The sequence below is a fragment of the Octopus bimaculoides genome, chromosome 2, assembly GCF_046866305.1.
Source record: "Octopus bimaculoides isolate indiv1 chromosome 2, ASM4686630v1, whole genome shotgun sequence".
Lineage (NCBI taxonomy): Eukaryota > Metazoa > Mollusca > Cephalopoda > Octopoda > Octopodidae > Octopus > Octopus bimaculoides.
Window position 1 is genome coordinate 45,393,803 of NC_142929.1, and position 13,825 is coordinate 45,407,627.

Below are 13,825 nucleotides of genomic sequence, written 5' to 3' on the forward strand. Positions count from 1 at the left end.
ACAACGAAATGTGTATCTCATTCTCGCTGTCGCTTCTGGAACGGTTTTGTTTCATCTAGTTCTGAAGTACATTGTTTTTGAACACATTACGTCTATAAAGGTAGCTTCCTTGCAGCCTCTGGCTTTTCATAAAGTTGTACTTACGTTAAGGAGGTCATATGATGATTGTTTTTGTGCGTTTTTGAATGACAAATATGTCTTCAACGCAATAATTGTTTTAGTTTCAATACAGTCTCACATCAAATCACTTGCCAGGCAAGTAGATCTCCAACATTTTGGAATTCATTATATTTTTAGATAGAATTAATTCATGTGCTCTGTAGTGTATTATTTAACTTTTTTCATAAAAATATATATGGATGTGTGTATGAGGTGTAAATGCGTGTTTATGCCCCTGCCTCTGATTAGGTATGCAGCTATGTAATGCCTCGAGCTGCAAGGAGTTAAACACCCCCTCCTTTGCATAGTTAAACCATTGTCCTATAGTGGAAGCTCCTCATTTGAGCCAAGTACTGATGGAGAAAACTCTAATGGAAACTATGTCTCATGACAACAGTGAGATAGGGCCAACGCTACGGACTAGCCAAACAAGGCAACCATCTGGGGCGCTAAAATGGGGCTCCATGAAAACTTGGTAATAAAGAAAGCGGGAAAGGTCGCTCCCGGAATAAAGCGAGGATGATGATGGAGGACATGAGAGACGTGTGGTATTATGACCTGCCGATGATTTGACATGAAATATTTTGCTCAGACACTCACTCAGTGATATACATATTTTACATTACTCGTTTATAATCATAAAACCATAGATTTCCTGTTCACAATTTAACTACAATTATTCGACTGCATCTTTCAGTTCGTGTTATAAAGGTAAATAGCTGGATGATGTTGCAGAAAACATTGGAAAAGGGGCTACCACTGTTGGGCTGGAAGAAGGAAGCGTACATCGTAAGGATGAGAAAAGGGGCGCACATTGTAGGGATAGGAGAAAAGGACGCATATTATAAGGTTGACCAAGGGCACTGAATACCCTTGCAGCAGCTCTATTTTGGGGGTAAACATTTGCTTGAAATTCCTGGTATCCAACTAGTCCTTAGCAATGAGAAGCAATTCGGCTTTTCAAGGGAATGTCATTAGTCCCTTCCAAAAGCTAGATATGTTTAAAAGAAACTCTTATAAACAGCCTTCTTGATTATGTACTATCCGTACCTTCACAGAGAATTATAACCTGGAGAGTGATCATTAAATACTTATAATGGTAGTTAGGATCGTAATCAGCTGGGGGGGGGGGGCAAGTCAGTGGGGATGTTTCAGAGTTATTAGTTTCAGAGTCCAAGTCATTGAGAGAAGACGACTTCATACTTTGTTGCTTCAATGTTTTAAGTCAACGCGGTATAGCCTGTACTTGGTACTTCAACTATCTAGACATAGCCGCTAAATCTTGTTCAGATCATACACAATTGTCTTAAATAAGGAAAGGATACAGGAAAGGGATAATATGGTCCTCAGTTTTAGTTCCTCTTAACGCCCCATCGAGTTTTGGGGATCAAAAGTTTACTCTTCCTTTCTATAGCAATTTGATCCCTGAAGGCTAGGATTAGGTGGTTAACCTTGCACTCCACTGCAGTCCTCTTATAAGCCCTTCGAATCACTGTCTTTCATCATAAGTCCGTTCAAACAGCTGGTCCTGGTGCTAAACAACAACAACCTTTATACATGTGAACAAAATAAAGTAAAAATAAATTACAAGTTTTCGAAAGTTTTTCTGGCGTGACAGTTAACTACTATAGCTGTATTGTGATGATAATACTGATATAGATAGCAGTAATATATACTGTAGCAATAGATTTACTCTTCAATAGAATTAGAGTAATATTTAGCGTCTGTGATACTGTGGTTTTTAACCTTAGTTGTGGTGATAGTAGTGCTGATTGTACAGAGCTACGAAATAACAAAGAGGATAGGCGGTCAAGTACTGTACACTCAATGTGTCAACAAGCAACTCTTATCGATATTAAACACTCCGCAACTCAAACATATACGAGTTTAAAATCATGTGACAAAGTTCGTGTTACATAAAACACTTAAGCTGCATCGAGTTGCTGCAAACGAGATTTCTGAACGAAAGGGAACCCAATCGGTGAGTTAGGGGTTGTTTGAGTGTTCGAACACCGATGAAAATTTTCTGAAAACTACCATAACAGGTGACGATAGCGTTTAAATGTGTGTGTGTGTGTGTGTGTGTGTGTGTGTGTGTGTGTGTGAGGGAGAGAGAGAGTGATGAGTAACAACGGATGCGTTTAGTGCGCAACAAATTTACCATTCATGTCGCGGGTCTTATTAGTAATCACGTATTAAACTCCCACCGTTTCGTGAGGGAGTTTAATGTGATACGGTCTGGGACGTACTATAATGCAATATAAAGAGTACACCAATAACGTGAGGAAAATCATATGCATGAACTTGGCATCCCTTTATCTTATCCATTCCATATGTTTCAATATTCAGTGATAGATAGATAGATAGATAGATAGGCGGACGGATGGATTAGGTACTTAAACTGAGGCACATCGTTAGGTCGGAATGATATACACACACAACAATATTATGTAGATATCAAACTTGGTACGTTACGTACCAAGTTTGGCCGAATGATATTCTTGCAGTGTATGTAGTGAAGAAATCCGCTCTTGAGCTTTTCAGACATGTACATAAAATTAAATATACGGTCCATAATATTCACGAAGGGCAAATTCCGAGACTAATAAAATATAAATGGGTAACGGTTGAGGTACAGGTGTACCTCTACTATTTCTCATTTAGATTTTATAGGTAGATGATAGATGGATGAATGGACGGACGGGTGAGCGGGTTTTGAACGGATGTAATAAATGGATATATAAGCTGTTAAGCGAAACGTCATTTCTCAGTCAAAATTAATTTTATAAGACTCGTATTAAGCGCTTTAGCAGATTTCTCCCTCCATCAATAACTATTTTGTTATTCCTTCGAAATAACCCAAACATTACTGATACATATTTTATCAACTTGTGACGATGGGAGACAAAATCGACTATTGAGGGATTTGATCTCAGGATTTTGCCATCTCTGTGTAATATGCTTTACATTTTGCCATTTGGCCAACATTTTTAGGGAGTAATGGGGAAGTCGATTACGCCGACGTCAGTACTTGACTGGTATATTGTGCTTTCGACTCTGAGATGAAAGACAAAATCGACTTCGGTGGAATTTGAACTCGGAACATTAAGAGCGGAAGAAATGCCGCCAAGCACTTCTTTCCGACGCGCTAACGAGTCTGCCAGCTTGCTGCATTGCCTCTGTGTAATGTCTTTGCAATTTTCCACAAGGTCATCAATTTTGAGGTAAGGAGTAAGTCGATTGCATCGATCCAGTACACAACTGGTACTTATTTTTGTCGACCTCATGGCTTTTGAACACAGAACGTAAAGAGCTGGAAGAAATACCGCTAAGCATTTTTATTTTTATTTTTGTGGTATGCTAACTATTCTGCTAGCTCGCTGCTATGCCTCTGTGTAGTAATGATGTAGAAAAAAATCACATCATGATGGGGGAGGTATGTAGTCAATGTAAATAAATTTCAGTATTTGACCTTGTACATGTTTTATCAACCCGGAAAGATGAATGTCAAAGGAAAGGGTGCAGTGTAACATTATGTATTTCAACCGGACTTCTCGTATTAACCTGACTTCTCGTATTAACCGGACTTCTCGTGTTTCTCAACGTCTCTCTCTCAAAATATTTCTCGCAAATTTACTGCACATCCTAGAAGACAAAGGTTACATTTTACATCAGTCAGTTTTAAGCCCAGAAGAGGATCGTCTGTGCTAAACTTACTGTGTCTGTTCGTAATGTAAAAGTAGAAAACATGCTGACTACAAATCAACTTTTTCATAGAGGAGGGGACAAATTGTCGTGTTTTAATGAAATTAAGAGGTCTATAAACTTGTATAGCACCATGACAAAAAAAGAAGAATTGTACGGATGCAAAATCTTTTGTTTTCTTATTAATACAAGAGGAAGTAAGGCGGTGAGATGGCAGAATCGTTGGAGGGGTCGGAAAAAAGTTCCTTGTGTTATTTATTTACGACTCTTTACGTTCTGATTTCAAATCCTGCCGAGGTCAACTTTGCCTTTCCTCTCTGTGGTGGATTAATTTAAGTACCAGACAAGTAATGAGGTCTGTAGTATTCACTAACTCTCACCAAAATTGTTGCCCTTATTGCCGAACTGCTAGGTTACGGGGACGTAAACACAAACATCGTTTGTCAAGCGATGGTGGGGGAACAAACACATACACAAATATATATGCATATACCATGTGGTTGGGATACATATATATATATATATATGTCTTTGTTTCCCACCCATCGCTTGACAATCGGTGTTGGTTTATTTACGTCCCCGTAACAGCGATTCGGTACAAGGAACCGATAAAATAAGTATCAGGTTTTGAAAATAAACATTGGTGATGATTTGTTCAACTAAACTTTTCAAGGCGGTGCTCCAGCATGGCCGCAGTCCAATGACTGAAACAAGTAAAAGATAAACGATATGATTAGACTTCTGAGACCTAAAAAAACTGTTTGATTCAGTATTAATGTTACATAAAACAATATTTGGAAACAGTCCCAACAACTTTTTGCTGTTATTTAGAAAGTAATAAAATCTTGTCAAGCTAATCATGTGACCGAATTACACTGTGTAACAATTCTTTTTTTTTTCTTTTCTTTTTTTCTTTGGTCAGTAAGTGTTATTTCCACTTTGCTTCTATCTAGAAATCAAAGGAAATGACTACTATTCCTTTCAAACTTTGCTTTTCTGAGCTTGACATCAATGTTTTGAAACCGACCTATTTTCCATTACATTTCAGAGAGATTCAGCGCTGAGTTGCTCTAGTAGAAATATCGTTATAGCAAATATTCTTCGCAATACCACAGATTTACTTGTCAGTTGCTTGACCTTAACCATTTCAGCATGTCTTTTAGGGCTGACAATGTGTATCTCTGATGTGTATTTCTAATCACAGTTTGTATCTCTGATCATGAGCAGGAATAGTGGGGAAGCATCGTTGAGATGGATTCTTTCAGGCTTGAATAAACATTAAGGAAAGTAAAGTTTGAAGGAAATATTCACCATTTTTCATACTTTTTAAGGGTAGGCAAATTAGAAATAACCGTTGCTATCCAAGGACAAAAATCATGAGACATAGTGTTATTTTACTCTTTTACTTGTTTCAGTCATTTGATTGCGGCCATGCTGGAGCACCGCCTTTAGTCGAGCAAATCGATCCCAGGACTTATTCTTTGGAAGCCTAGTACTTATTCTATCGGTCTCTTTTGCCGAACAGCTAAGTTACGGGGACGTAAACACACCAGCATCGGTTGTCAAGCGATGTTGGGGGGACAAACACAGACACACACACACACACACACACACACACACACACACACACACACACACACACACATATATACATATATATATATATATATATATATATATATATACGACGGGCTTCTTTCAGTTTCCGTCTACCAAATCCACTCACAAGGCTTTGGTCGGCCCGAGGCTATAGTAGAAGACACTTGCCCCAGGTGCCACGCAGTGGGAGTATACCCGGAACCATGTGGTTGGTAGCAAGCTACTTACCACACAGCCACTCCTGCGCCTTTTATGTCTAAGTAATAATCACCTCTTTTTCAAAACTTTACGGAGTTGATATATATTTGAATACTAAATCTGTTATTTCTGTTTAAAATGGCACAGAAGGTTTATAGGAGGAAACCTCGAGGCCGTAAATCACTAACAGTTCTCTTACTGACCTAGAAACATTTATGGTAGCAAAAAATAATTTGACCTCGTAACATTGAACTCACGTTATTCTGTAACTGTATTAAAATATTGTCTTCGTATACGCTAAAATTTTGTCAGTGATTCATAGAACGTCATTTGTAATGATTTCTTACGACATTAAAACGTGTTTCAAATCAGACTAGATATTTTCCTCTGATGAAATTATCTTTATATCCTAAGTAAAAATTCCTTCTCATGTTTCTGCCCATTACGCTATTTGGGTTTTTGTATACCCCTTCACTCCGTGACCCCCTGACTGTATAAATTTCCGTTGCAAAATATAATTTGTACCTATACACAATCATCGATGATGTGCTGGAGCAGCTGTAGTCTATTAAACTGAATATAAAAAATATTTCCTGCAGACCAACGGTGGGATAAAATGCAATGTCGAAGACGACTGCAAGATTTGAACTCGGTTACAAAATTAACTACTGCTCAGTGCGTTACCATCTGTACCACCCTTACAGACTTGATAGTTACATCACAAATTGCATTATAAATAATAATAATAATAATCCTCTCTACTATAGGCACAAGGCCTGAAATTTGTGAGGTGGGGGACAATCGATCACATCGACCCAGTACTTGACTGGTACTTTATTTGTCGACCCCGAAATGATGAAAGGCAAAGTCGACCTCAATAGAATTTGAACTCAGAACGTAGCGACAGACGAAATACCGCTAAGTGTTTGGCCCGGCGTCCTAGCAATTCCGGCAGCTCGCCACCTCAATAATGATAATAACAATAATAATAATTATTATTATTATTTCAAATTCTTACCATAAGGGTAGCTTGGGGGAAGTGGGGATGAGTCGCTTACATCGACCCCAGTGTTCAACTAATACTTAATTTATTGACCCTGAAAGGATTAAAGGCAACTTTATTCAACTGATATATATATATATATATATATATATATATATATATAGGGAGAGGGAGAGAGAGAGAGAATGGAGGATAATTTGCTGAACCCAACTACTTGCAGACGGTGTATCCCGTTGAATTCATTAATTTAATTCATAGCAAAAGTGACAAAAAAGGAAGAAAAGAAAAAGAAAGAAAGAACCAAAGCACAGGTGTCTATGGCAGACTAACTCTCTTACGTTATATATATATATATATATATATATATATATATATATATATATATATATATATATATATATATTCAATTAAATAATGACTTTTAAACACCAATGTTCCACTTTTCATTGTTAATTATTGCTCCATTTCTTTTCTCTCTCTCTCCCCCCCTATATATATATATACATATATATATATATAAGAGAGAGAGAGAGTTAATAGAGGAGATCGGGAGAATCTCTATATAGAAAATACTTAGCGCTCAAAAGATTTGAACTTACACTCCGAGGACCAAGTCAGTGGGGTAAAGAGTGACTATAAGGGGAATCCAAGTGCACAGATATGGAGACAATGATACAAACAAACAGATACAATTTCTTGGGTTTGATATACACAATATATATATATATTTTATATCAAACCTACAGAATTTTATCTGTTTATTTGCATCCGTCACTCTCTCTCACTGTGTGTGTGTGTGTTAAAAGTTATGGTCGTTTAAATCAACTCGATTATATATTATATTACTGTATTTAATCGCCTCTCTGGAAAATAGCCTGCAAAATCGATTCAGCATTAAATATTTGGAGACTTGCTATGAAACAGTCAGTTCGATTGCCTACCGGTCGCGACATCGATACCATTCTAATAATCGTAATGTTTTCGTACGTGAATACTTTCATCCATACATCGTCTCAGTGTCGTAAGGAAGGGCGTTAGATTTTGAAGAAGTTCATCCAAATTTCAATGCCCATAATTAGTTTCAAAGATTTTTTTTTATGTTTGTAATACCAACTATTTCGTAAAACCATATATAAAGACTGTGCTATTCAGGTGCCGTCGTTTTTGACTCTGCACTAGTTTTTTTCTGTAAAAATTACTAAAAGAAAAGAAAACGAAAAATTTTGTCGATAACTTCAGAAAAGATATAAAAGAATCTGTGACATTTATATATTTTCAAAGAACATTACCGGTATAAAATGAAATGATTTCAAAGGGAGAATATAAATCTGGTCTCCGATATCGATTTGAAGAGAAAATCCCATTGATTAGGTGCGTACGCCACAAAAATGATTTCTTGCATAAACACAAAGCCTCAAGTTTTTAGGAACATTTGCTGCTTGGAATAGTAACCAAATTTCACTCAAATCACACATCTTAAAAATGTGATGATACATTTGATAATGTAGTCCTAGGTATCTTTTACTTGTTTCAGTCATTAAACTGCGGGTCACGGCTAGAACGTCTACCATCATGCTTACTTAGGGCTAATCTGAGGATATGCAATTACAATGAAAAAGTGAGGTTAACCAAGTGATTGGCTCCGACTAAAATCGAAACCGTATTGCCAACCGATAAACTACTTCTATTCTATGTTGACCAAAACAATAGCAAACACCCCCAAAGTCATAGGGAAGTGCCGTAGTCTATTAAATTTACTTCCAACAGATATCAGGTACTTATTTAATACACCTTCCACGCTCCGTCTGAACGGCAAAGTCAGCTCTGTGGTTCCTGTGGAGACCGATCTAAACGCTGAAAAGTAGGCATTCTGTTATTTCTTTTACACTATCACACTCACCCTGTTTATAACGTTTTCTAACATACGAGTACGTGCAAAGCTATATATTTTGAGAGAGGTAGGGAGCAGTCGATTGAATCTTTTGACTAATTCTTATTTTATCAGTCCTACGAAGGGTAAAGGGCCAAGTTTTAATGGGAAATAAATGAATATAAAATTTTTGTTCGACAGTTTAATAACTGTGATAAACCACCGCCCTTCTTCACCACTATAATAATGGCTTCTTTTGAGTAAGCAGTAAGTAAATTGCCCGAGAAGATTATAGTCGATCAGACCAACTGCAATAAATAACTGGTATTGACAATTGTTTTATCAAAAGAGCCGATAATAAACAAACTCATTATATTCTACTTCAATGAAACCTGTTGTTACTACTGTTATTATTATTAAGGAAGCGAGCTGGCAGAATCGTTAGCACGCCGGGCAAAATGCTTAGCGGTATAACGGCTCTGTGAATTGTTGTGAATACTGATGTGTTACTTTGTGAAAACTGTCTCGGTGAATAATTGTGATTTTTGTGGAATTATTACGGTTGCATTTCACGTGAGCTGCTGCATTTTCCCCAGCTATGGTAAGTGGTAGTGTCTCCAGTATGGAGAGCTACGCCAAGGTCACTGCGGTGAGGAAGCCAGTGCCGCTGGAAACTAAGTTAATCAAGTTGGATATGGAGGTGGTGACCAGAAGCAGGAATTTGATAGAAGTTGAGGGAGACTCGTACAAATTATGTCCCCCAAAAGAGACTAAAGAAACTAAAATTCTGAGGACAGTAGTGTATCGTACACAGGCTGTAGAAACCGGTAAAATTGAAATGGTGACGGAAGAGGAAATCGAGGAGTGCTTGGGTGAAATTGTCAATGAAGCCACGTACATCAACAGAGGAAGAAAGTTCGGTACGGTTGAGGTGAGGTTCGCCACTGTAGAAGAGGCAACCAAGCATGCAACCAACATATTAAGAAGTGAGAAAATAGCATTACTACCAAGTTATAGAGGAAGAAGTGTGAAAATACGAATTCCCAGAGTTACACCAGATATTAAACCAGAGTGGTTGGTTGCAACAGTGCTGGCTGCAACCAAGGAGGAGCCGGAATTGGGACCAGTGGCGATAACAAAAGTGTGCAAATGGTGGGGATTTGGACTCGAAATGTGGCCTTTTGCCACATTCGAGGACATAGAAAGAATTCCCTACCAGATAGAAGTGGAGGACGAGAAAACGTTAAATGTCGCAGTCGAGGGAAGAAAACCAAATTGTTATATATGCTGGGAGAGAGGTCATATGAAGACCAAATGCCCCCTATATGAGTTCACACAGCCACAGCAAGAGAAAGCACAAACAGAGGAGGAAAGAATTGTAGACCAAACTGAGGAAATAAAAGAGAGACAGAAGTGTGAAACCGAGAAAACAAAGAAGAACGAAAATGGAGCTACTAACCCTAAAAAGCGAAGGAAAAATAAGTCAAAGGAACGGTCAACAGAACACAAAAAAAGAGATAAAAAAGCCAGAAACTAATAATGTACAAGAGGAGGAAGAGAGAACGGATAAAGATGTGAAATACAAGGGGGTTTTGATGAAGTACGAGAATTGCGAGCAGATGGAGAGAAAAGTCGAGAGGTTGAGAGAAATAATAAGAGTGAAAATGCCGGAGAAATGTGCTGAAAAATGCATTTTGAAAAGTGAGGAAAGATGCTGGGAGTGCATAAAAGAACTTGGTGAAAATATAATAACGAAACGGATATGGTTGGTGGAGACACCACACCCTAGAACTGATTATTTGCAGTTGTTAAGGACGGACGTAACAATGATTAATGGAAGAAAAATAACGCGAGTATTTCAATTTTTTGAGTTGCAAAACCGTTAAAATGTTTACATGACGTTGAACGTAAAAGTGACAAACTGGATAAATGTAACCACCCGACTTCGGGGATCGAGTGGACATTGCGCCTCATTTTTTTTCATTCTTGCATATTATCATTTTATTTTAATTACCCCGATTTTATGTTTGCGGTTTGTACTGTCTTTATGTTTTGTGATGTCTTAAAAATTCTTTGTATATCCCTTTATGGGTAATAAAGAAATCGGCATTTCATCTGTCTTTACGTTCTGAGTTCAAATTCCGCCGAGATTAGGGGACGATAAAATAAGCGCTAATTAAGAAATGAAGTCGATTACATCGACTTAACCTCTTAAAATTTCAAGCCTTATACCTGTTGTAAAAAGAATTATTTATTTAGTGAAAGGTTGTGAGCTGGCAAAATCATTAGCAGGTCGGACAAAACGCTTAGCAGCATTTCTTCCAGCCCTTTACGTTCTGGTTTCAAATTCCGACAAGGTCAACTTTATCATTCATCCTTTCTGGGTCGGTAAAATAAAGTACCAGTCAAGTACAATGGATTATTTCCTTCCCACGTAATTTCAGACTTTGTGTCTATATTAGAATTATTTATTTATTGAAGTTAGACAGACTAGTTACAAAAGTAGATCATCCACCAAAACGCTTTACAGTATTTAGTGACGGCCCTTTTACATAAGGAATTCACCGCCCGTCTGGTCCAACTCTACTTATCATCCTTCTGACCTTGATACTGACCAGAATGTTAACATTATGGAATTCCTATTTTGTCGCGGTTCTTTGAGTCATTGACTTAGAGAACATCAACCTATCAATCTCGGAGAGCCCACTGCTCCTTCTTCCTAAGTGAACCGTAAAAAGTACCTATCAAGTAGCAGGAGCAATAAAATTGACTTTAGCCCTTCCCCGAACATTTGAGGCCTTGTGCCTATGTTAAAAGATGATTATTTGTTGTTAATATAATTCCTTAATTTGTTTATAAGAAAGAGGATAATTTTTTTTCTTCCATATGGTTCATAGTCATTTCCTAAGTGAGATGAACAATTACTTTCAGTAAGTCTGTGATTTATTGTCCTGTCTTTGTGGTAGTATGCGTGGTTAAGAACCAGATCAATTCGCAGTCATGTGGTTGGGTTTGATCTTATTGCATGAATCCTGTGCAAGTGCTTCTACTACAGCCATTTGCAAGCTATTTCAATGAGTTAGCCGTTCACTCCCTCGAATAACTAAACGCTTCTTCGTCGAAATCGACTCGAGTCTTGTCTTTGTAAAATTTGACCATCAACGTATAAAAAACATTTTGATATACTGATGTGTATAACAATGTGCATACAAACGTGGAATGGCACTAATATTTTATCTCGGACAAATTTTTCAAGAGATTATTGTGTTAAATAAAAATTTAAAAAGGTCTTCGTTCAGGATGTCGGGGGACCGCCAAACAGTGTTTCGACATGATTTCATATCTTCAATATCGAATACCCACGACATTCTGAGTCAGGCCTAAGTCTTTTTCAGAAGTTTCTCTCGGACAAAATATGACAGCTAGTGCTGCTCCATGGTTGTATATCTTATTTTATACATTTGTATACCGGTGTGTATAACCTGATGTTGTGTTATACACACGTATATTTTAATATAAGGCTGCTTTAGTTTTTATTACTTTAATTCTAACTATTTTAATACATTTCATTCTTTACTGCACTGTTCCATTTTTATATGAGTGATAAAGAAAACGAGAGATAAAATGAGTATCAGTAAGTCATACCAAAAATGTTTTTTCATCGTTCGTTCATGGTTGTGTGTGTGTGTGTGTGTGTGTCTATAACTATGAATGATGACAGAACATTTTTAACTGGATTATGTAGGCTGAAAATATACTGGTTTATTTTTATTTTATGTGCCTGTTGATAATATCAAACGTCATTTGACATGGGATGAATCACAAGGTTCGTTAATTACAAAAGAAGCTGTCAAATTTACCGTGTGACATTTGTACATTTTCATTAGCAACTTGAAAAAAAAATTTAAGGAATGCATTTGAGAACAACTAAACCTCAAGTAGCTTTCTTTTTTCTTCTCAATTTTTTTCTCTTTATTATCACAATCCCATGTGTTGCATATGTAAAGTACATTTTTCAAAATTCAATTTTAATCCGTTTTTATTTTATTATCTATCGGAACAAAAAAGAAAAATAGCTAGTTATTCACCGAGTTTTAAAAAAAATACTCCTATGTTCATTTTAATTTGTTGAATATTCTTTTACAATTTTGACAATCCCCACCCCGACAGAATTGAACGAAGATGTGTAAATAAATCCTTTCGGTCCGCTGTACCTTTGGATACATAGCTAAGTACCAGTATGACCTCAAGTACAAATGTGATTCAGACGTCTTGCTATAAAATGTCACGTTTTTCATTATTCGTGCTACTTTCTCGTTTATTCAAAAGTGACCTCTTGCACAACTAACTATATCATACGATTTTGAACTGTTGTTCTCGACATTGTTGTAGATGTTACTGTTGTTTAACCCTAACTGAGTAGATTTATGATCAAAACCATTCCGGTCATGTCCGTCTCGTCTATCTATCTATCTATATATATATATATATATATATATATATATACCGCGATCATATTGTCCACTGTCTCTGTCTTTTTTTTTTTTAAGACTGCAATGCGTGAAAGAATTCGGCTTCTATTTCTAGTAAGTGGAACGATTGCATAAAAGCGCCGTGGTCCACCTTTTTGTAGTTGTTTATTCCGGGCCAGACCTAAAATCACCAGGTATTCCAACAGTGACGTCTTGTCTTTTCAAGCATAATCTTAGATTACATTATCCAAGGTCCTTTTTAGTTCCTTTAGACCAGGCCTGGCCAGCTCCAATTACATTGCGGGTCACTAGAAAGTTTTTTGAGGGCCGCTTGTATACTTTATGCACTGTGTTGGCACTCTGTCGCTTATGACGACGAGGGTTCCAATTGATCCGATCAACGGAACAGCCTGCTCGTGAGATTAACGTGCAAGTGGCTGAGCACTCCACAGACACGTGTACCCTTAACGTAGTTCTCGGGGATATTCAGCGTGACAGTGTGACAAGGCTGGCCCTTTGAAATACAGGTACAACAGAAACGGGAAGAAAGTTGTGGTGAAAGAGTACAGCAGGGTTCACCCCCCCCCCCTGCCGTGTTCTGGCAAGGGCTGTGTGGATAGTGGTGAGGAAGGAGTTTAGTAGTTCGCGGGAGAGTGACGTCGCACTGATACAGTCATCAATATAATGACCGTATAGTTCAGTAAATCGTCAGAATATTTCTGCCTCAACGTAGCTAACGAACAGGTTCGCACAGTTGGGGCCCATTCTCGTTTCCATGGCCACTCCCGAGAAATGTTGATAAAAATCCCCCGCGAACGA

General features: G+C 37.5%; 1 protein-coding gene across 13 annotated transcripts in view; it reads left to right on the plus strand.

Annotated features, from left to right (window-relative positions):
* LOC106879467 (inward rectifier potassium channel 2) overlaps positions 1-13,825 on the plus strand; it is a 63,920-nt gene that overhangs the window by 7,163 nt on the left and 42,932 nt on the right. For 2 of the 13 annotated variants that reach the window (XM_089344649.1, XM_089344658.1), the window contains exon 1: positions 9,838-10,383. The exons of 5 other annotated variants lie outside the window; for them this stretch is intronic. In XM_089344649.1, coding sequence (XP_089200775.1) covers positions 9,980-10,383 — 404 coding nt within the window. In that variant the 5' untranslated portion in view covers positions 9,838-9,979. Of the gene's footprint in view, positions 1-8,225; positions 8,526-9,837; positions 10,388-13,825 lie in introns of those variants that run through there. 6 more of the 13 variants (XM_089344709.1, XM_089344729.1, XM_089344669.1 and 3 more) reach the window with 5 other exon arrangements.